This window comes from Triturus cristatus, chromosome 1_1, assembly GCF_964204655.1.
Source record: "Triturus cristatus chromosome 1_1, aTriCri1.1, whole genome shotgun sequence".
Classification (NCBI taxonomy): Eukaryota; Metazoa; Chordata; class Amphibia; order Caudata; family Salamandridae; genus Triturus; species Triturus cristatus.
In genome coordinates, this window is record NC_140579.1 from 1,284,426,019 (window position 1) to 1,284,449,810 (window position 23,792).

Below are 23,792 nucleotides of genomic sequence, written 5' to 3' on the forward strand. Positions count from 1 at the left end.
CCACCCCTTGATCCAGATCCACCAGCTTCTAGAGCCAGTCTAAGATCATCTGCTACAAGTAGATTTATCAGGTGTTGTGTGGAGGGACTCTGTCATAACCCCAGGTGTCTTGCAACACACATGGCCTTCAAGTCAAAGAAGGTCATGTCCTTATACTGAGGTTGAGTGGACCCACTGGCTCCACCCCTTAAGGACATTCTAGTGTTATGCAGTGTTGCACTACCTACACTAGTTTGTGGCCTACTGAACCTACCTTGAGCTGCAGCAAGGGTGTGCTATCCCTTCACGAACAGCTCTAGGTTCAGTAGAACTTATTGATACTAAGCTTGACTTTATATGTACCTTGAGTACCTTTAGTGGTTTTCAGTTAGTAATTCAAATAGAGATTTTCTGGTAAAACAATGGCAAGCTGGAATCCCACACGCTGCCCACCAATGTGAGAAGTTGGCCTGGCATATGCTGGTCACTAGTTATAGTGGCCACCTTCCACCAGTCCAATTCGACTCTTATGGTAGATAGGTTTAAGACAACCTTTTAAAGAAAGCTATCCTAGTGGTAGCTGTGGACAGCAGCCTTCAGGCTAAGTCTCAGAGGAATGTAAAGCAGCTTTTTTTACCTTATAATCTCTTGAATTACCAAATGAAAGGACACCACACAGGTAAATATATATCAAATACATATGTATTTATTACTAGACACACTCTACTAATCTCTTTATGAGATTAGAAGCCAGATACACATTCAAATATCAACGTTTCACAATAAATTAGGCACAAATATGGCTGGAGCCCTAGAGGCGTACCAGACCATATACTAAATAAATGGTATAAGAATGTCGACTTGCAAAATGACAAGGCCTAGGGCCTGGGGAATTGCTGGGGCTTCACTACTGCAGTGTTAGCAGGTAAGTAACAGGCCCACGGGAGACGCGTGCAGTGTGTGAACACAGCCGCGGGTTCCCTATTGATTATAATGGTGCAAGTCGCGGTTGGATTTTTAAAGTTCTAGGGTACTTTGAGGAAGTCTACAAGCAAGCCACTTACAAGGTAAGTACTTCGAGGGCCAACCCACACTAGGGCATCGGAGTGCATGAGTTACCTCACCCAGGGAAACCGGGTGCATAGGAGTCTTTTGGTGTCGGGTCGCATCGCTGTTTTCTATGGAGACTAAAGAAGACTTGCTGCTTGCGTCGACTGAAGAAGTGTCCGGTGGAATCCAAAGGTGGATTCAAGATGGAGGTGACCTGAAAATTGAAGGGACAGTGTTCAAAGTCACTTGCCAGTGACCGGTGGCCAGGAAGATGGCTGACCACGGATGTCGGGTGATTTCAGGTCGTCGATGTTGTTTTGACTCTTCGCTCAAGAGGTCCAGGAGAGTTCGACGATGACCAGCAGCTGGATTTGGAGTGTCCCACAACGTGTGCGGCTGATGGCGGTGTCGGCAACCGGATTGGAGCCAACAAGCCTTGGCAACTGCGAGTCTTGTGTAGACTGAAGAAAGTTGATGGTGCAGACCAGCAAGGTCTGAGGGACTCACCCAGCAAGGGTAAGTGAGGGCAGGCCTGGAGCAACCAGGGGAGCCCTTTGAGTTGATAGGAAAGTCTTCGGGGGACCCACTAGCCAACGGGCAAGTGATCGCGAAGACGCCTCTTCAGGAAATGCTTCACAGGGGCCCACAGTCACTCAGGATGGGGTAGGCCTCTGATTTTCTCTGCAAAACCTGCTGGAGTCTTGGGCCAGAAATGGTCCAATGCACAAGTCCGTAGGACGTCATGAAGGGTTTGCACTCGACAATAGTGCACGGTCCCCGGGTATTGCTGTTCCTCGTCACTCATGGGGTCCACTCGCCACAGCTTTGCTGGGGACTCACAATGGCCGTTGAAGTCAGGAAATCCCCTTCCGGGGCAACAGGGACTTCGAACTCCGGCGGGAGCGGGAAAGTTTGCAACCGTTGATTAAGGTTTTTGGTGCCTGCCAAGCAGGGGAGTCACTCCTTGACTCCAAGGGAGATTCTTCTGTCTTCCAAAGGTAGTGGAACGTTGAAGGGCCAGGATTCTTCTTTGTAGAGCGTCGTACAGGGTTATCTGATTTGCAATGGCAAAGCTTGCTATCTTATAGTGAAGATAGGGGAGGGACTAGCTCTATGACCACTCCTCTAAGAGGGTCAGGGGAGGGGGTGGTTACACCCACTTCCCTTTGTCCAGTTTCGCACCAGAGCAGGGGCAGGTAGCCCCTGAACCGGTTTGAGCTGGCATATGCACAGAGGAGCCCACTGCTCCCCCAGTGCAGGACTTCAAAGCACTCTAGGAGTGCACCCACCCAGCCCCAATACACTAAATCCTGTCTGGAAGGTGGTGACACCTCCCTGTGACAGGATGCCTTTTGTTGGGCTTCCTCCACTGCGAGTTTCAGTCAGCAGCAGGAGGGCAGCCCAGTGTCTGTGCTGGTGGCATCCATTTTGTGATGCCAGGGCTCTATAGGATTTCTATCGTTGTGCATGTCATCCCCTCTAGAAGGGTGGGATCATGCTCCCACATCATGGACTGATGTGGGGGTATGATTCCAAGTTGTTTGACACCAAACACGACATATTTTGATGCAGTCATTCCAAAGTTAGCATTTTAATGCACTTAAGAGTATATGGTTTAACCGCATCCACAAACAGCCATAGAGAATAGACTCTGGTAGCTGCAGAGGGGCCCTGCTCAGGCAGAGGCACCCCCTCACATTGTAAACCAAGCACCCTGCCCTCAGGATTGATAGGGCCTGCCATAGGGGTGGCTGATACGTTTATATGTGTGTGTAGGGTGAGATATAGAAACCTATATCTCAGTGAGGAGTGCTAACACTACCTCACACAGGCTGCAGTAGCAGGCCTGTGGTGTCAGATTGAGAATGCTTCCCAGGGGTGGCATAATACATGCTGCAGCCCTTGGTAGGCCTGTGAAGTGCCTATGCCCTAGGTACCTAAGGTACCATATACTAGGGGCTCATAAGGTACCACAGTATCCAATCACTAGTGCATCTAATATGCACTCCAAGTCGTTTAGAGAGAACAGAGAGACTGGGGCCCTGATTAGCAGGGACCCAGCCAGACTCTAGCCAGAAACCAGTGTATACATCAGAAAAAAAGTGGGGGCAACATAAGTGCAGATCCTACTCTCCTACAGGCATGATTCCACAGACACGTTACTAGTGTGCCGCGGACATCTTCAAGCAAGCATTCGTGTCCTGAATCACACAGGTTAAATGATGAAGGCTCGCCGAGATCATCTTGCTACCGTTGGAGTCACCCGTCCTGGTCTGTTGTCTTCTGGATGCTTGACCCGAGAAACTGATGGACCCTGTGGTGTATATTTTATTGTTATTTCTCCCTACAGGTTGGACTAGGGAACTTTTGTTTTTATTAAAATTTAGGAGGAATGTTGTGTCCTGCGAGACATGTTCTAGTGTCTCGACAGGCACAGAGTTAGTGGCCACTCCCCTATGGGAGTGGGGACACACACACCCGACACCCATCCATCACCGGCGTCACGAGTGACGTGACCTGACTATTAAAGGGGCCCGAGTGCACGTGCTCGTGGCCAGTTGAATAACCATAGATACTGTGTCTGCGTCAGTCCTTTAGAATCATGTGGGCCTAGGGCCCACAACACAACAGCGGGGTTTTACTGTCTTTCCTCATTGGCTCCTCTGAAATACTGTAATTTGACATCGACACTGGTCGCAAACCTGACCATCAAAACCAGAGCTCTCCGAAGTACCACTGCTGTAGCTTCCAGACAAGACTGGGGAGTTGGAAACCAACCCGGAAGATGGGTACTCCACGGGAGATTAGGTAAATCCATGAAAGGATCCCTGTAAAAGACGAGAAGCAAAGATCAGCAAGTGAAAGAGAGCTTTTCAAATGTTCCAAAACGACAACAGAGGAACGAGGGATCGTTTAAAAAGATGCTCCTATAATAATGAAACGCAAAACCATTAACACAAAATTACGCTCATTCTCTATGATAGGCACAGTTAGGAAGATGATGAATAACATGTGCAAGATAAGCCATGCGCAGTCGACTTCGATGTGTAACCTGAATTTTCATATATTCACACACGTTTCCTTCCCTCCATTATTTATATTGTGCGCTCATCAGGCCCGGCTCTAGGAATTTTTATTTGGGTGGCCCAAGGGTGCATTTGGGTGGGCCACTGCGGGCTCGATTTGTCGCATATATGTCTAGGCAGGCCTGCTTCAGGGCCCTCCTTTATCTCTTCTTAGTCTTACAAGGCGCAGTAAAACGCACTCTTTTCCAAATCTCTTTCTAAATATTTATCACTCTCAAAAAGTGTTTTTCCCATGTAATGTTCCTTTGATGGGAAGAGGAGGTTTCTGAGGTGGGAGTATCAGGCAACTGACACTTCTCGGGCTCCCTCTGTGCGAGCCTTCAGGGAGAATCCCTCTTCATTACTACCTCCACCTGACCCCAGACTCTGCAACTCACTCCCTTACAGGCTTGATTATCCACTACTCCTCTCCAGTGCACCTTATCTCACAGCTGACCTTGGGTCCCAGCCCCATATCAGGCACCATCAGGCTCCACTTTCATTTTTCCCGGTAAAAAAATTAGTAAAATCACCTTCAAACTTTAAACATTGAATATAGCAGTAAATATAATTAGCAAGCACTTTAAAGTATGTTCCACAGTAGCCCTTATGACCCGACTGCTAATTAAACAAAAACAGAAAGGCCATGACAGGGCCGGCTTCAGCACTGATAAATAACCTTTACTACCACCTTCCAACAGTGCCCCTCATCCCTCCATGGACCCCCCTATTGACCTCCTCCTCAGATTCCCTCACTGCCTCACGCCACAAGTGCCCCTCATCTCCCCATAGCCCCTCCCCCTCATGACCTCCTCCTCGGATTCCCTCACTGCCACCCTCCACCAGTGCCCCTCATCTCCCCATAGCCCCTCCCCCTCATGAACACCTCCTTGGATTCCCTCACTGCCACCCTCCACTAGTGCCCCTCATCTCTCTGTAGTCCATCCCCCTCATGATCTCCTCCTCAGACTCCCTCACTGCCACCCTCCAGCAGTGCCCCTCATCTCTCCCTATCTCCCCCCTCCACTCCATGACCTCTTCCTTGGATTCCCTCACTGCCACCCTCCACCAGTGCCCCTCATCGCTCCATAGCCCCTCCTCCTATTGACCTCCTCCTTGGATTCCCTCACTGCCACCCTCCAACAGTGCCCCTCATCTTCACGTAGCCCCTCTCTCATATGCATTTCATTTGTTGTATAGTGCTACTCATATCAGTGTAGTGTGTGTCAGTACTTTACACCACGCACACATTATACAGAGACAATGAATCATACAAGTATATAAATCAGTCTACAGGAAATGTCACATAAGCCAATGAGGATTACAAGGTGTATGAATCACATGTCATCCATACTGGTGGGCCGGATATTTTAAGAGGGTTTGGTCTGGGGAAACACAACCTTAGGATTTAAAGAGCATTCCATGAGGGTCAGCTTTACTGATAAAAATGTATATCTGCCCAAACATACTTATTTTAGCAATATTAGAATAATGAAAGACTGGGGAAGTTCTAACTTGTCTATATCACAAAAAAAGAAAGCGAAGTTCTAACTATACCATTCCTGTTTGTATGCAGCTCTTTGGTGACAGTTCATAGGTCACTGCACTATGTTTGGATTGTAACTTCTGAACTGCAAGTAGCACAAGGATCTCTGTGACATAGGCAGTAACCCACTGAGCTTCCACATAAAGTACAGTTCATCTGCATTTAAAAACTGCTAACAGAAAAATGATTGCTCTCCGGCAGGATCATTTATCACCAGTGTTATCTGGGCATTTTGTATTGTCTTATTGTTGACCTGCATCGGCCATGATAATGATAAAAACTGTTTAAATGTAGCACTCACGAAGTATGTGTCCTTCTGGGCCTGCGCAGATTTTAAAAAGAAAAACATATAGTAACACATTCTCTTACCTACTCCATTAGTCAAACTTTGTGTCACAGCCTGATGTGATAAGCAGCTGCAGGGGTCAGGAAAGGTGAATAGGAATAAATAAACGTATTTTCTACTGCGCTGCATAGAAAAAGAAATATCCACGCAGCAGAACATTGTGGCCTTTGCCATGTGGAGATGAAGGGGTGAAAAAATAAACAAAGCCTCAAGTTAACATGTAAATGGTCTTTTAAAGACCTGTGAAGTACTCGGCTGCGATAATCTCTAAAACTGTCTGTGTGTGTGCCCACCCGGGAAGCTGTCTCAGCCCGGCGCGCCTGCCTTCAAGCCCTCACTGCGAGAGCCAAGGCTCATGTTTGGGTGGGCCTGGCGCACCCGGCCCACCCGCTAGAACCGGGCCTGGCGCTTATAGTCAATTATGGTATTTGTGTATACTTCTTAAGGTCTATTTTGCGTGTTCTCACTAAGTACTACATATTTTAAACATGCATAAATCAAGGTAAAGACAATTCTGGAATCATTGTACTTTACTTGAGTGTACATATACTGTGAATCCTGTACAGAACGTTGCAGGAAGGCATCACCTTCAAAATGATAGCGAATTTGTGGAACGTATATGTAAAAGTACCCCATACAGCACATTATAAAGATATTCCAAATCACTGAGGAGGCCAAGCAACTTGGGTTCCTGAGCTGGATTAGTAGCTGCTGATTCCTTCCCTGCAATTAGCGCACACATAGGTGTTCTCTCCCCAAAATAACCATCTGGTGGTTGTAGAACCCACACACATTAAGGGATGTGTCCTAGCAGCCTACAGTTATCTTGATATAATTGAATGAACCAGGGGTTTTGTGACACTTTTTGAAAGCAGACGTAGGAGGACTTTGGGATTACACCTTCCCTTGTTTTGTCCTGCGAAGCCCAGAACTAGTGAGGGCGAAACATGTCAACCATTCACAAGGAGGAGTCCGGGGGAATGTTTTAACTATGAACTGATTTTCAGCTAGCTTCCCGTTCATAAGATGAACTACCTAGGGACGGACCACGCCCAAAAATGTAGGATTGGCTGTCGTATTATGTTAACTACGGTATTTACAAGGATAGTGAGTCTTGTAACTGGTGATTTTAAAATGTATGAGGATAGACGCTAGATAGAAGACATGTACAATCATTGTGATGATGATTTGTGTATATACTCACCTTACATGGGGTTCAGAAATGGGTCGTATCACTGACACAAAAAATTATAAGGGTGGTTATATTAAAATATATATTTTGTTTTACCACAGGTATATCCTTCCCGCTATACTTCTCTTCTTTTCTTTTTTTCCATGGTTTGCATCAGCATGTTTGGGAAGGGCCGATGCTGTACAACTTCACATGGACTGGCTCTGAGCAGTTATACTTGTTTTGTTCGAGTAATTGTTAGTAATAGTAAGTGTTATCAAAGAGAGTACCAGCACTTCTCATAAGGAAGCAGAAACAATGGATAAGTGAATATATGCACTTCTGTCGATGTAGCAAACAGAGACTTAAAATGTGCTTCAAAGGGGTGAGTGATTGTAGGGGCACCAGGGTGCAAGGCACCAGTTAGAACCAAAGCGTTCCAACTGACTGTAGCCACTGGCTTCGCTCATTCTTTGAAAATGGTCAAACAAATATTACCCTCCAACCCGCATACGTTTAGGGACCTGGGATGTGGCCACGCTCCACTGACTGTCACGTTAAGCGGCTCTAGATGCGGCCTGCGAAACATGCAGACATCAAGAGGCACGTTAATGAAATAAACGCCTTAAGACAGCCCACCAGTGTAAACAATTAGACATGAAGGACGTACTAACAATCGAAGGCCTTTTCACGACCATCATAATATATGCACGCCGTGCACGGTAATTGGTCCTCTGAAATCATACCCTTTCATTTGACTGCCTAGATTCCTTCTTTGCCATACGGGCACGTAGAGGTTGCCCTAAAATCAAGTGACTTCCATTCTCTTACCATGAATCTCGAGTTACTGTAGTAACGTATTAAAAAAACACAAAACACTGCAGCATTCGAATGCTAAATACGCAAGAGATGTGTTTGCTATCTGCAAAGCAGTTTTCGGTTTGAGGCATTTAGCTATCATGGTGCCGTGGCGCCCTCTAGTGCTTAACTCAAGTACACGCATTACCACACAGAAAATTGATAAACATTTAGTTATCATAAATAAAAACATAGATTTTACTGTGTGATAATTAAGCAACCGGTATGCAATGGATAGCCCAGTTGCAGCATCAAACATGTTCTGACAACTGCGCTCTTTCTTCGGGTGGGATTTATTACTGTCTGGTGGGCATTCGTCTGTGCAAGAAACACATTCTGACATCAGTAATTCAACCGGCAATTCATCTTGTATTCAGAACAGTGTCACGTTAATCACCTTCTTTAATGGCCATAGGTGAAATATTCCTCTGCTCCCTGGCATTGTCTGTTTCCACTAAAAAACAAGCATGCGCGCCTCGCGCTGACGAAGAGAGGAGGAGGCAACAGGGGGAGGGGAGAGAGGAGGGGGCCTGCGCCTGTTTCCCTTGCGGGAGCGAGCAGGAACCATATGGGTTCAAAGCTTGCTCCCGCAAGCCAAACGTGCACGCGTTGCCATTGAAAGCAATGCAATGCGTGCACGTTTTTGGGGCCAAAACTGAATAGATTAGAAGAGGTCTTTTTTCCTATACAGCGCATGCGCGCTGCGTAGGCAAGACCTAAAAAAAATGATATTCAGTGAATAGCATTTGCGGGAGCATGCTGTTCCCGAAATTGGTGGCCCATATTATCAACTGAAAGTGTCTCTCAGGGACAGCTTCCACTGTGCAAAGGGATACCACTCCTTTTCAAGAATAGTTATCTGATTTGGTGCAAACCAATCATACATGCCATAGCCAATTGGAAGGAAGAGGAGGACGCCCCTTTCAAGCCACTTTTCGATTTCAATGAGTTGTGAAATGTACTTTGCAATTGGGAAGCCATTTCAAACTCAAAACACGTGGTGTCGTCCCAATCCATAACATTTTATTAACTGCACACTTTGCAACCCCGAAAAGGCTTTGCACATTAAGACCTAGAGGTCTGATGTACAAAACACTGGTTGCAAATTGCGACCAGAACTTTGTGAATAGACCTATGTACTAATAGGTCAGGTCGCAAAATCCTTCTGTTAGCTTAGATATTGTGACTTATTCCAAATAGACACCATCACAGCGATGGTAGCCTGCTGTGGTCAGAAGACCACTATGCCTGTCATCGATTTTAAATAAAGTAAACTCTTTTAAAAAAAAATTAAATCAGCCTGTTTACTTACAAGGAAACGACTTGCAGTTAAAAAGAAATAGTATTTTACGTTTGTTTGATTATTGGCAGTAGCCTACAAACTGTTTCTTAATTCACAAAAACATGAAAAAAATCATTTTTTTTGCAGATGCATTATCTCCTCAAATTAGATGTCAGCAATTTTTTAATATTTTGAGGCCAGAATATGGTCACAAATTATTGATACATCACCTACTGATACGCAATATATAAGGGAAGCCTACAACATGCCCCTTCCAAACTGCAAATCGGTGGCCATTTGCAATTCCATTGTAATAGTCTGTAAAAGTTTACTGACTCCTAACATGAAAGCAGTACGTACAAATACTTATTTTGTGGCTTCAAACACACCTTTTTAGCGAATCGCTGCATTTATGACCACCAAACAGGTTTGTACTTCAGCCCGTAGATTCTGAGTTCTGTTTTATAAAACAACCTTGGAGACAAGAAGAAGAAAGTAAATGTGGAAAAAAAAACTCCACGATGTTGTGCACTTTCAATATAATCGGTGATAAATAGGATTTTTCCAATGGAAATTTGCAACCAGATGTGAAAACAATAAAGAGACGCAGAGGGCTGTAATGAATAATTAATCTGTTTACGCAGTTGGAGAAGGGCTGAGCGCCTGGCTGGCTGCTCCTGGTGGGGCTGAATTACTGCTGTATTATTGATGTACTATTGATCTACAATAAGTACTCCTGAAACGTCACAACCAGCCTGGAGTCAATCACTACAATTTTATGGCGAAGAGTTGAACCAAAGAATCTGCGTCTGCTACCTCTGAAGCCTTCAATTTTAAGTCTGGAATACCTACTCTCAACCTCAAGCTACTTCTGAAACTACAGCTGCGGTTACTCATCTACTGGCACACTTCAGCCCCACCAGTAACCGCCCATCGGTCGCCCTCCACGCAAAAGTGCCAGTTCCAGTCTCTATGCAGCAGCTCATGTCTCTGCCTGCTGTTCCTATAGAGTGTGAAAAGGTCTGTTCTTCCAATGCATGCAGCACCTCAAAAGCTAGTCTGTTTCAACCGCAGCCTAAGCGTGTGCCTGCTTTGTCTGCGGCGTCTCTACAAGCAAGGTAATCAACTGCTGCCTGTGCTTTTTGTCTCCTGTGTTGTACATCCGTATCTACACAAACCTGTTCCTGCATGTGCCTCACAAGATCAAGTTTCCTTGCCTACATTTGTTTCTACAGAGCCTCAACAAGCAAGGTAATTTCTGACTGCCTGAGTTTGTGTTCCCTGCGCAGAGTGAGGTGTTTTCAGCAAACCTTGTGAGGTTACTGGCTTTAATCTACAGTGCCTGCCCATTCATAATATTCAACCCTCTACATTTCTGCGCACTCTGTACACTACGCACATCATGCCTTTCATCACACAGTTACTCTCAAAGTATGCTCAAGTCTACAAACTGAGCACTTAACAAACTCTCATCAAGCATCTACTACCAAACCGTGCCCTATTATGTTCTTTTCTACATTAACGGCACATTCATTAAAGAAAATAGTTGTTCACATTTCTCCAAGGTGCGTTTTAAGTTCGGCGATAATTTCTAAGTGTGAGACATTTTCTTTCATTATTGAGGTTGTTTTGCAACGCCGCAATTTTCAACTGCCATGTACATTTTTAAAACTTTAGCGCAAGCCTCTATCAGCACGCTCTCTCTTGTTTCTTTTGCGGTCCTGCGATGTCCGTCATGGTCCTCCTGTGACGCGTGCTCCTCCTCTGTTGGAGATATCTTGGGGAGCACTAGTGTACCGTGAGCCATCTGGCTCAGATTCAGGAACGTGCCTCCGTCTTATGTTTGAATCCAGCACCTACACTTCGGAGCCCCCTTCTTTCTCTGTAATCTTGATGGAATCCCTGCTGCTTATCTTCGTGCTTCAGTACAACGGTACAACGGATTCTTTTATTGCTCTGCAGGTTCTGTTTCTTTTTGGTGATCCTCTTTTAAACTTCCTGGATCCGACTGTGAGACACTTGACTTTGCCATTTCCAAGGTTTGTCTTGCCTAACGACCAGTGGAGGAATAAGGTATCTAACTATGGGAGCGACAACTTTCTCATCCTGGAGACATTAATTCTCATCAGTTCGGTTACACTAGGAATTTCATATCCATACGTTTCGCATCTTGCTCAGTCTTGGTTGGTTTACCTAGAGTATACGTACTGTATTAGTGTTTTGATGTATGCTCAAGTATTAGACCAGTTAGGTGATGTTATTTTAATTTGTGCAGAGTCAATTGGGCATAATCAACCTTTACAACACATTTTATAATGATGCCACACTTTATATTTTCCTTCTCAAGGAACGTCCTTGTTTTTTACCCTACATAGGGTGTCTATGGGGTGTTCCCCATTTTGTGCACTATGGTGCATAACATTTTATCCCTTGTTTTCGCACTTGGGTTATTTGGGTTTCATTCCCACCTCTATGGTGCACAACATTTTTGCCTCCAAATGGGGTGTCACATGGGTTACAGTCCCATCTGTTCAGTTCACAAGTAATGACCTCAATGGTATTTACTTCTCAACAGTGCACAGCAATTTTATGTTTTACCCTACATAGGGTGTGTCGTATGGCTTTTTGTACCTTCACATAGTGCACAATGTATAGGTTTACATTTTACCCTACATAGGGTGTCTACAGTCTTTACATTCACACAGTGCACAATGTCTAGGTTTCAGTCCTAGCTTACGTTGACATTTTACTCTACATAGGGTGTCTCAGGGTTTGTTTATGGGTTCTTTGCCCATTTGTTACAGTGCACATTGTTTTTTACCTCTTCACGGGGTGTTTCACATGGGTTCTTCTCCCGCTAATCTAGTGCACAACGTTGACCCCTCTACGAGGTACGTCTCTTTTATTTTAGTGCACAATTTTACCTCAATTTTCACACGTTGCGCGGACTGTTGTCCCGCACATGCATGCACATTTCTTGACTCTCCGCGAGGTGTGTTTTTGGGTTTTTCCCATTTTCTGGTGCATTATCAATAGACCTCCAGTTGAGGTATATTTCACGGTCTTACACCTTCACTACTTAGTGCATTGTATAGACCTCTTTTGTGGTTGCCTCTGCACGTACATATTATTACCCACATGGGTGTATAGTTTGGTTCTTGTCCATTAACTATAGTGCATTGGTTCACATTAGACTGGGCGTTTTTCTCTCAACTCTGTTTTCCTTTTCATTCTCTACACCACGGTTACTCATAGTATGGCCCGCGGGCCACCAGCGGCCCGGCAAGCCTTTGTTGGCGGCCCGCGGACCTTGCAGACATCCTACCTGTGTTTAAAAAAAAAATAAAAAAATAGTGTTAGCAAACACTGCAGCATCCCGGACTCTGAGACTCTGCTCTGTGGGGGCCGGGGGAATCCAGTGATTGTCAAAGTGGAGATGAAGGGGCCTAAGAGGTGAAATACAACAAAGCTTTATTAACATGTAAATGGTCTTTTAAAGACCTGTGAAGTACTCGGGTGCGGCTGTGTGTGCGCGCTGGGAATCTGTCTCTGTGCGGCTGTGTGTGCGCGCTGGGAAGCTATCTCAGCCGGGCTGAGGGCTGACACACACACGGGGTGAGATGACAGAGGGAGGGAGAGGGAGACAGGGAGAGGGAGGGAGACAGAGGTTGACAGAGGGTGACAGAGAGGCGCAGTCTGGGGGAGACAGAGGGAGGGAGACAGAGGGAGAGGGAGTGAGGCAGAGGGAGGGAGAGGAAGGGAGACAGAGAGAGACAGAGAGAGGGAGACAAAGGGAGGCAGGGAGGGAGGGAGAGGGAGACAGAGGGAGGGTGACAGAGAGAGGGAGACAAAGGGAGGCAGGGAGGGAGGGAGAGGGAGACAGAGGCAGGGAGACAGAGGGAGGGTGACAGAGGGATGGAGGGAGAGAGACAGAGGGAGGGGGAGGGAGGGAGGGAGACAGAGAGACGGGGAGGGAGACAGAGGGAGGGGGAGGGAGGGAGAGGGAGGGAGACGGAGGGTGACAGACGGAGGGAGGGAGGGTGACAGAGGGAGGGAGGGTGACAGAGGGAGGGAGGGAGACAGAGGGAGAGGAAGGGTAGGGAGACAGAGGGTGACAGAGGGAGGGAGAGGGTGACAGAGGGAGGGAGAGGGTGACAGAGGGAGGGAGACAGAGGGAGAGGGAGGGAGACAGCGGGAGAGGGAGGGAGACAGAGGGAGGGAGAGGGTGACAGAGGGAGAGGGAGGGAGACAGAGGGAGGGAAAGGGTGACAGAGGGAGAGGGAGGGAGACAGAGGGAGGGAGAGGGTGACAGAGGGAGGGGGAGGGAGACAGAGGGAGGGAGAGGGTGACAGAGGGAAAGGGAGGGAGACAGAGGTTGACAGAGGGTGACAGAGAGGCGCAGTCTGAGGGAGACAGAGGAGGGAGGGCGACAGAGGAGGGAGGGCGACAGAGGTTGACAGAGGTTGACAGAGGGTGACAGAGGTTGACAGAGGGTAACAGAGAGGCGCAGTCTGAGGGAGACAGAGGAGGGAGGGAGACAGAGGAGGGAGGGAGACAGAGGAGGGAGGGCGACAGAGGAGGGAGGGCGACAGAGGAGGGAGGGTGACAGAGTAGGGAGGGCGACAGAGGGAGGGCGACAGAGGGAGGGCGACAGAGGGAGGGTGACAGGGGGAGAGAGACAGGGGGAGAGAGACAGGGGGAGAGAGACAAGGGGAGAGAGACAAGGGGAGAGAGACGGAGAGAGAGACGGGGGAGAGAGAGAGAGGGAGGGAGGGAGAGGGAGGGGGACAGAGAGAGAGGGAGGGAGAGGAGGAGGGAGGGGGAGGGGGAGGGAGAGAGAGAGTTGTGGGTATGCCGGGTCTGGTGGCTGACGAAGGCGTCTGCTGCAGGGACCTGTGTTCAACCTCATGGTCACAATTTTTTTTTGCTTTAGCCCCGCCCCTCCCCCTCTGACCCCGCCCCCACCAGTGCAGCCCTCGGCCACAAACCACACTGTAAATTTGGCCCCCGAGAGAAAGTTTGTGAGTACCCATGCTCTACACTGTAGCCCAGTACTCTTCTATATTTTAACTCAATGGTTTATTATATTATGGAGAAGAAAGAGTTGTATAAGTTAATTCTCTTCTTCTCTGTCATCTTCTTTTCTCCTGATGTGTATTGCTCTCTCGCATACTTACCTGGCCAGTTGGTGTACAGAGAGTACTCACTGATGGTTTCTCTTTCTTTTCTTTATTTCTTTCTCTCATTTATATAAAGAAAGGAGGATAAGATTTTGTTTATCTGTTTCTTTAAGATGTTTGGTTGCTTTCTTTCTCTCTACCTCTGCTTGGTTTCACTCTTGTACTCTCCTCTCTATTTTGTTCTTCTAGCTTCTACATCTGATTCTATATTTCTCTTTTCTGTTTTCTTTCTGGAAGAAAGGAGGATATGTAGTATCTTGGTTATTATGCTGTTCATGTCATCCACTGCTTCACCAGTTTAACCATCTAGATATGATGTAACATAGAATGTTGGTGTATGAATTACGCAGTTGGAGAAGGGCTGAGCGCCTGGCTGGCTGCTCCTGGTGGGGCTGAATTACTGCTGTATTACTGATGTACTATTGATCTACAATAAATACTCCTGAAACGTCACAACCAGCCTGGAGTCAATCACTACATAATCATTGGAAATATTTGTTTTCTACAGGTTAAAAACTAATGTTTCTTATCCCTTGTTTGATTTGTTTTTGTATTTTAATCGAGGCGTGTGAAGAGTTGTCCCCCATAGTCTCATAAACACCTCCAATTAGAGTGTTTGATTGTGTGAGAGCAGCAGTCACATAAGAGGCACATCTCGGGTAAAAGAAATGGGGGCCATTTTGTGACAGGAGTTGCCATCTTCTGACTCGTAAACAGTTCAGTGACATAGTGCAATAGTTCCCTTGCAAGAGCAAACTGCTATAGAATTATACATTGAACTTTTTTTACCCCAGTCCTACCGGTGCAAAAAGGTGGGAATTGGGAAGAGCAGAATTTTGTGTACACACAGGAGTTGTAGCAATCATTGACTGGCTAATCATTAAAGATGACCAACCAGAAAATGTATATATTTATCATCGAAAGCATTCTACCCAATTATGCAGCAGCACTACAACGTTTTCAGGTATTATAAAGTTGTCCAGGTGTGTTCCTAGTGGACAGATGCAGCAAGTGACTATATGTATGTGATCCTCGGTTTCTGTCAGTTGCTTGAGATGTGTTGAGATTGTTCACAGCCTGCAAATTCTTTGGTACAAGAGTTTCATAATGTTTCTTCAACCCAGTAGGGTGTAAATCAACATGAAATGTATTATTTTCATATAATTAGAGCCATGGTGGAAAAAAGTACCTTAAAGAAGGCTGTGCAATTTTCAAATAAGTTTCATTGGTCAGCAGAATATTTGGTCAATCGCATTGAGGCAATCTCGTCTGACCTCGCATGATCATGCTCACCAGGGCTACAATGAACTAACAATAGGAAGTCTTCGAAGCCCATAGTATTTAGGAGAAGGAGAAATAGGGTATTAAGTTTTTGATGACAAACACTTTCATTATACCTGCGGTACCTCCAAAGTGTGGATTTCTCAGACTGCCTTACTCTCACATAAAGATAGACCTAATGTGTTATTCTTCAGTCAACTTGCTAACATCCTTATGGCCACAGTGTCTGTAAGGTTTTCTACTTGTTTTGGGACATTGCATGTGTACTTCTCCACTGATGCAATGGATTTAAGGATTATTTCTTTTGATGCGCTGCATAATTTCCCGTCGTTCCATTTTAAGGCAGCAACATACATTATATAAATACATGTAAATGACTACCTCTAACATCGAGCAATGCCACTTTACAGCCCAGAGTATATGCTGAACGTCACTCTTGAAATGATTTCCCTATGAAGGGAAAGGAGTTTGAATCTGTAGCTTGCAGGCATTTTGATTGGCTGGATTTTGCGAGGTACCTGCATGCAGACTGTCGATGGTGGATGTTGCGCCCACCCTAGCATTACAGACCCTTTGACTACTCCTCTGTGGCTGTTAAGGTCAGATTGCACCCAGAGTCCTTGACTTTGTCTGTCACTGTTACTTGAGAAAGCCTAGTTCGTAGGCAGCCATTGATTTCACTCATTGTATTTTGTTATCCATGGTTCAAAGAGAACATAAAATCATATCTCCACTTATGTTCCTGATGCTTCCCTTTATCAGGCAGATAGCATTCCACGCTCTCCTCTGAGTCAGGATTATGAGTGCAACTACCGGCGGATGAAGAAACGGAAACAAGCCTCACGCTGGAGGAACAAACCAGGTAAGAACAAAAAGTTCCATGCATGTTCTTGCTAGTGGCACTGCTCTTCTTCCCTTGCTGCCTAAACCCTTTACTACCTACAGTAGAAAACTTTAACTGCGTCAGTAAAAAACTACCGGAGAGCATATGGTGCAGTGTCTGCATTCACACATGCATGACCTCTACCCTATAAAGATGTCACAGGCGCAGGTATTCAAATGAACCTTGAGCCTTATGATCAGACCCTCATGGATTAAAAAATCAAGCACATATTCAAGAAGTCTAGAATGAACTAAGATGCACAAACAACGCCTACTGCTGATCCATATATTGAGCTGAGCTCAGATGTACAAGTATAGGGTAGACACAATACAGTAACCATAGCTCAGATACTAGCATCAATGACTAAGTGCGTATGCCGCAATCATTTTTAGACTCAGCTACTTTATGGCTAAGCAACTATACAAATAAGTAAAAAACATAGGTTGTAAATATACAATAGAACTTAACTTGTCACTCAGAAATTCCATTATCCTGAATCCCAGGAAATAGACTGGACTCATAGACTGAGTTTAGCCAAGCTAGGTAAAACATTTAAAACTTCACACTGATCTCAGATGCTGAAACTTGAAATAATACACTGTATACAGAAACCAAAGCTTGGCCATGAGCATAATGAAATCTTAGCTGCGCACTGTGTGTACATAATTTCTAGACCAGGAACATATACAGAGGTCCTAGATCAGGTACTCACATGCCAAATATAGTTTCTGCAACTATGTTTCTGAATGAAGATTGGACCACTGTGTTCAGTTAGTTACAGTCATTTTGATTAGGGTTCACCACCTTTGGGCATTGACCCCAAGAGTGACACCAGTTGCATACTCATAGATGTGGAACACTTCCTGTTGGCTGCGGACTGAACAATAGAGTCATGGTTTGTGTTGACATCTTGAAAAGACACACCTGAGCCATAACAACAGCGATGAGACAGGTGATGCTTGAAAAGGGGAGAGGAGTTTGCCTAACGGTTAGGGCGCTCGACCGCGGAGCTGGGTTCGAGTCTCTGTAATGACGCCGAACATCCTGTGATTCTGGGCAAATCACTTAATCTCCCCGTGCCTAACATAAACAAGCATTTGCAATGCAATAGGTCTCGCATTTACGCTTGTTTGAGCTGTTGACATTGCAAATAATAATACCTTTTATTTTTGTTTTAAAAACATAAATACAAGGCATTGTTATTTACAATGCCAATAGCTGTAACTCTCATAACTGCGAGACCTATTGCATTGCAAATGCTTGTTTCCACATGAAGCAATGGCAGACCTATGGGCACGCATACCTAGAGAAAGATTCTGGGGAAGACTCATGATTTCTATAAGCAAAAAAAAGGCTTTATTTTAGCTGTCTCCCGCCTAAGTTTTCCTCTTTTTCAATGTTAGTCAATGAGAAAAATAAATTACCGCGATTTATTTTTCTCACAATCTCCCTCTTTCTTGTAACAAAATGTTGGCATATATGTAGGGGTGAGAGGCCTATAGCACAGGTGTCCATTTGTACTGAAAAACGACGTTTCCTTCCCCTATTAGGAGGATGCTTATTCTGTAAGGCAACAAACCTAGATTTGTGAACTTTATTGTCCCCCCCAAAATATACACTTTTACCCGCCTGCTTTACATTGATTTATGTCTGTTGTTGCTTTAGTGAAAAATTGTACTATGGTGGTACTGAGAAGTGACGGGGAGTATTGCTGAACAATAAATACCCTGGGAGCATCACACAGGCCACATGCATTGTCATAGGAGTGTAGAGCAACAATTCACAAGGTAACAGACTATGGCAAGAAAGGGGCAGCGTCGATTTCATATATTGTAATAGAGGATTTGGCCCAACGATCACAGCTGCCGACTTTGGAACTGGGGAGGCAGGTTCGAGTCTTGCTCACCTCAACATCCTGTGATTCTGGGCAAATCACTTAATCTCCCCGTGCCTTCCCAAAAATCAATTGTATCCTTGAGTAAAGTAGCTGGCGCTCATGTAAAGCGCTCCAATACCCTCGGGTCGAGTTCGCGCTATATAAATGCAAAAAAAGAATATATATATATATAGAGTCACACAATGCTGAGTGTAAGAAATGGGCGTCGCGAGGAAGGCAACTCGGGTACTCTCAACAGAGACAGGCTAGAGATTTCCAAAGATGTCCAGTATACCGGATAGAATGGAATAAGAGGGCCAGGGATAAAATGTGGAATGGTACGAGGCTGAGAGTAAGATAAAAATGTTCCCACGAGAAAGTTTTGTAAATATACGGAACTACCTACGTACATGGAAATAGTTAAGAGTGACAAATGACAAAATCAGGAAAAGGACTCGAAAATACATGGGATACAGTAATGGCGTCTAAGGGCAAAGACAGGTATGGTGATGAGGCAACCTCCACTGTACGGTTACCAGACTGACTATGCCAAATGTATTCTGGGGTTTGTAGTCTTGGGTCAGCTTGGTTTATCCAGTCGATGGGTAAAAAAGGCCCAGCATTGCGTCGGTTCCTCTGGTAACAATATTTGCTGTACTGCAAAGGAAGAAGGCAGCCTGGCTGGGGCCATGTGGTGTACAAGGCAGAGCAGAGGCTTACTAATGCTGCAGTCTATTTGTACAAATGAAGCCACACTACAGCATATGGCCCAAGTGGCCCCTAATTACCACTAAAGAAAACACAAGTAACTCCCTCCATCCAGGAGAAACACATACCAGAGCTGCTGACGTCACCGATTGCCTCCATAAACCTCTGTTAATGGTGCCCTCGACCCTCCCGAGATGGCAGACAAATGCAGAATAACGCAAAGGAAGCTCGCTTAACCCTTTATGGCCCAGTGACTGAAGCAAGTCCCTTGGCTGGTATGTTTACCCGCCTATTAACCTATACTACCGTCCCTAATTGGGACAAGATTCCATGAATATCTTAGAGGTGCTCCGGACAATAAAACACGCATTTGGTGAACGTCGATACTCGTAGGTAGGTGTAACAAGCATTGGCCGCACGACATCATTCTTCACATAAGATTTTGAGACAGTATATTTAGGAGATTTTAGGAAGGCACCTACCACTCGTTGTCCTTTGTTCTTCTCTCTTTGTGTTTTATCCTATGTTCGTACTCTTCACTTCTGCCTCTGTATTTTTTTCTGAGGCTTCGCACCCCAGCGTACCAGCCATTCCCTGTTCTTACCTCTACACTTCATTCACTTTTGATTTCCCTCTTTCAGTTTCTTCTCAGTCCCTCGTTTCCCATTGTTGTACCTCAGTTCTATATATTTTCTCTTCCATTGTCGCTGTCTGTCATGTCATGTTCAGTCCTAGCATCACCATAATTTCGCCTTCCCCTTTCCTCCTTGATTGTAATTGGATTTCTCTACTCCTTACCTTTGTGGATCAACCTTCAATATCTCTTCATCACCTTCCTGCCCACCGTTAATCTTTCTTCTATGTATTTTCCTACTCATCGACCCTCTCCTGCATCTTTCACGTTCCCATACTTCTTACAAGCCCAATGTTCCCTTATGTTCCTCCCTTTCTTTTTCAATCTGCTGTCTCTGTTTTTTATCCTTCTCTCTTGCTCCTCATTCCTTCCCCAGTCTGTCCTTTTCCCAATGCTCCTCTCCCTCTCTCTCTCTCTCTCTCTCTCTCTCTCTCATAACTCACTCACCTCTGTGACTTTAACTCTTCTCTTTCAGTCCGTCTCATTCTTAGCCTTTTCCTGTCCTTCACCCTCCTATCATTCTCTTGTTCTCCCTCCTGTCCTTTCCTTGATGTTCTGCCTCTTGCTCTTCTCCTGACCTTCTTCATGCCATTCGAATGGCAGCCTTTTTTGCACCTCTTTTTTAATGCCCATCTTCCTCTTAAATGTTTTCTGTCTGTCTCCCTCCTACTTATCTTCATCCTACACTTTTCTTGTATGTCTAGATCCTGCCTGCCATCTTTCCATCTTGCATTTGCCTGCCTCATTTTTTCTCACTGCTACCGTACTATCTTCTAGCTCTTTCAAAGCTCTCTACAGCCAGTCTCTTTCTAGTCCTTTTCCTGCCCATCTTCTTTCCATCTATCTCTGGTCCTTCATCTGCACAGCTCCTGTCTGCCTTTCTGTTTTCACCACTGAAATATGTTTCCACCCATCATAGGTGGTGAGGCAAAGCCAGGCTGAGATGAGGCGGGCCTCCTTTCATCTGATGTATCTCCTTTTTTCTTCTTTTTTTCCTTCTCTCGCTCCAGCTTCCCCAATAGAGGTCCCCAACATGTTCAGTTTTTGGGGTGAGCGGAGGAGCAGTGCCTGCCCAGAACCCTTCCAGCATGTCTCACTAGTGCACAACTCCCTGGATCCCCCGGTGGCCTGCGAAGATGGGCCTAGTGAGGTAGAGTCCAGGCTCGAGCTTCTCCAGGTGCAGTTAGACAGGTAAGAGGAGGGTATCCTGATGTATACTTTTTGGGGTATCCATGTGTATACATTTTGGAGTGTATACATTTTGGGGTACCAGGTTGTTCCATTTGTGAAGCACCCATCGACTTCATAACATCTGTAAGTGCAGCACTCCTCTCATTTCTCTGTACATATATGTCTATGCACATCATGCTGTGGTACATGAGACGTGCAGCGCTTTCCCAGTTCTGACATTCAGTGCTATGATACAAAAGAGAAGATGAGCTCTCAGTCTTTCATCCATTGCTGAGGCTAAGTCAACCTAAGCCCTCTCTGTTTATTAACTATGTAAGTAGCCTACAATAGAAGGTCTGTGTCCTAACCAGAGATATAGCCTCTATTTTGTTTCATTTAATCAGTGCCTTCTTTTTGCCTGCAAACATATTTTCTAACCTACACATTATTTTTTTAAATTATTTTTCTGCCCGGGTGCGTAGAAGGCAGCTATATATCCTCCAAAATCTGTTTGCCTACACATTATTGATGGGCAAATACATCATTAAGCTGTAACTCAGTGACATCACATTTATTAATAAAACACTGTCCACAGCAAATATGGATGTAAAGCATCCCTTTCTTTTTTATTAATTATAACGTATAACTATGTGGAATTGATGCCCTCATTACAAGGCTATTTCCCCACCTATGGAGTTATAGACGCTAGTGGTACCATTAGCTCCAGTGGTAGGCACAATACCACCCGTTACAGGATGGACAAGAATGAATGGAGAATTACTGGGGCATCTATCCAGTTCTCCCCACAAGTCCTTATTTTGACCTGAACTTTCTTTCACCCTGAGTTTTGCCTTAAAATGAAGGCCTTAGGGTCAATGCCTCTGCTGGACCCTGACTAAAGTTGCTAATGTTTTAGGTCCCCAAGCCTCGACCCTACGAACATTTGGAGACGTGCGTTACTACAAATAATATTGAAAACTCAGATCTTAAATATTTCCATTTCGCTTCTGGTCATCCAATCATTACCAGGTTCTGCTCCACTGATATTTTGCAAAGAGAGCAATTGTGTTTGTGTAGCACCAATTACATAAATATGAGATTTTCTTGGATACTTGCCCTGCGGGAAAAGTCACTCCTGCCAATGGCACGCTCAACTAAAGATCCTTTATGGTAGGTCAGAGAACATTTGCTACTATTCCTCCATTTGATGTGTTGGCCTTCATGAAGGAAGAAGAACATATACGTATAGTTCTACCTCTGCTTTTCTCAGTTGGTAGGATTGTCTCTTATTCTTCTCCCTCCCAACCCTCACTAAAAAAATTGTCAAAAATCATTGCATGCACCCAAGATTGATCCTCATTGCCAGGAAAGAGAGGCTCAAGTCTTCAAAGCTTGTTTGAAAAATAACAAGTCTTTCACTCTTTCTACTACCCAAGAGTATCTGCCACTGACCACTAAAACTATAGTTACCAGATGACTCCACGTCATCAAGGATGCAATGCCCCTTCCTGGGCTGTTCTTTTACAAATCATTGCTTTCAGGTGTTGTTGGACTTGGCCCTTTTTGCAGGGTCATCCCTAAACTTTTTACCTTCCTCCTGCATTTTTTCTGACCTGTTGTTGGCTGTTTTATGACTCTGGGCACTTTAACACTGCTGTTCAGTGCTAAAGTGCATATGCTCTCCCCATTGTAAATGTATATGTTGGTTGGATTCCATGATTGGCTTATTTGGTTTACTATCAGACCCCAGTAAAATGCACCAGGAGTGCCAGGGCGTGTAAGTACAAATGCCGCTGGTGGGCTTGCAGCACTGGTTGTGCCACCCACAGAAGCGGCCTGGTAAAATGTGTCTAGGTCTGCCATTGCAGAACCTGCGTGCAGTCTGGTACTGACATGCTGACTGGACAAGTGCACACACTTGCCAGTCCCTAAACCTTCCCTTACCTACATATTAGTCACCCCTATGGTAGGCCCAAGGGCAGGGTGCATTGTAGCATAAGGTAGGACAAGCCCTGATGTGTGTGGCATGTCCTCATAGTGAATTACAGCCATTTTCGTTTTTCACTATTGCAAGGCTACCTTGTTCTCATAGGCCAGAATGGGCTGTTAAGATTGTTACATCCTATGATCCTAACAGACCCAGAGAACATGGTAGAAAATCGAGTTTAGTATGCCTGAACTCAGAATAATAAGGTACATCTTTTAGCAAGGTTTATTTTAATATTCTGCGTTTGCAAATGCCACATCACGTTCGGATTACGAAGAAGTCACTAACACGGACTCTTTATTGCAGATTTGTTTATGATTTGTTTTGATTCATGATGGTAAATTGGATACAAAGGGTTTTTAGTGAATTAGCAACATTTTGTGAATACTGTTTAGTATTGATAGGCACGTAACTGTGGGGTGAGATGTGAAAGATTATATGGTTGGTTAACACTGAGAGGCACGTAACTGTGGGGTGAAATGTGAAAGATCATGTGGTTGGTTAACACTGAGAGGTACTTAACTGAGGGGTGGGATGTGAAAGAACAGGTGGTGGGTTTACACCTATGATCACGAAGGAGGGGCGGGTAACAACAGTTTAAAAATTGGGACGAGTAACAGAGTGGCGCCAAATTTATTCACGTTTACGAAGGAGGAGGTTGATGCGCCGTGAATTCTTACATCAGGTATGCTAAAGGGGAATGGTTAAGGGTGTTTAAACCAGAGAAGGGGAAGGAATGAAGAGGAAGGGAGGTTCGGGTAATCAGGCACGGAAGA

General features: G+C 45.2%; 1 protein-coding gene across 1 annotated transcript in view; it reads left to right on the top strand.

Annotated features, from left to right (window-relative positions):
- The window catches only part of KCNH6 (potassium voltage-gated channel subfamily H member 6), a 786,325-nt gene that overhangs the window by 656,314 nt on the left and 106,219 nt on the right, over window positions 1-23,792 (top strand). The window contains 2 exon segments of the mRNA XM_085652606.1: window positions 16,521-16,620; window positions 20,870-21,050. Of these exon segments, the coding sequence (XP_085508732.1) occupies window positions 16,521-16,620; window positions 20,870-21,050 (281 nt within the window).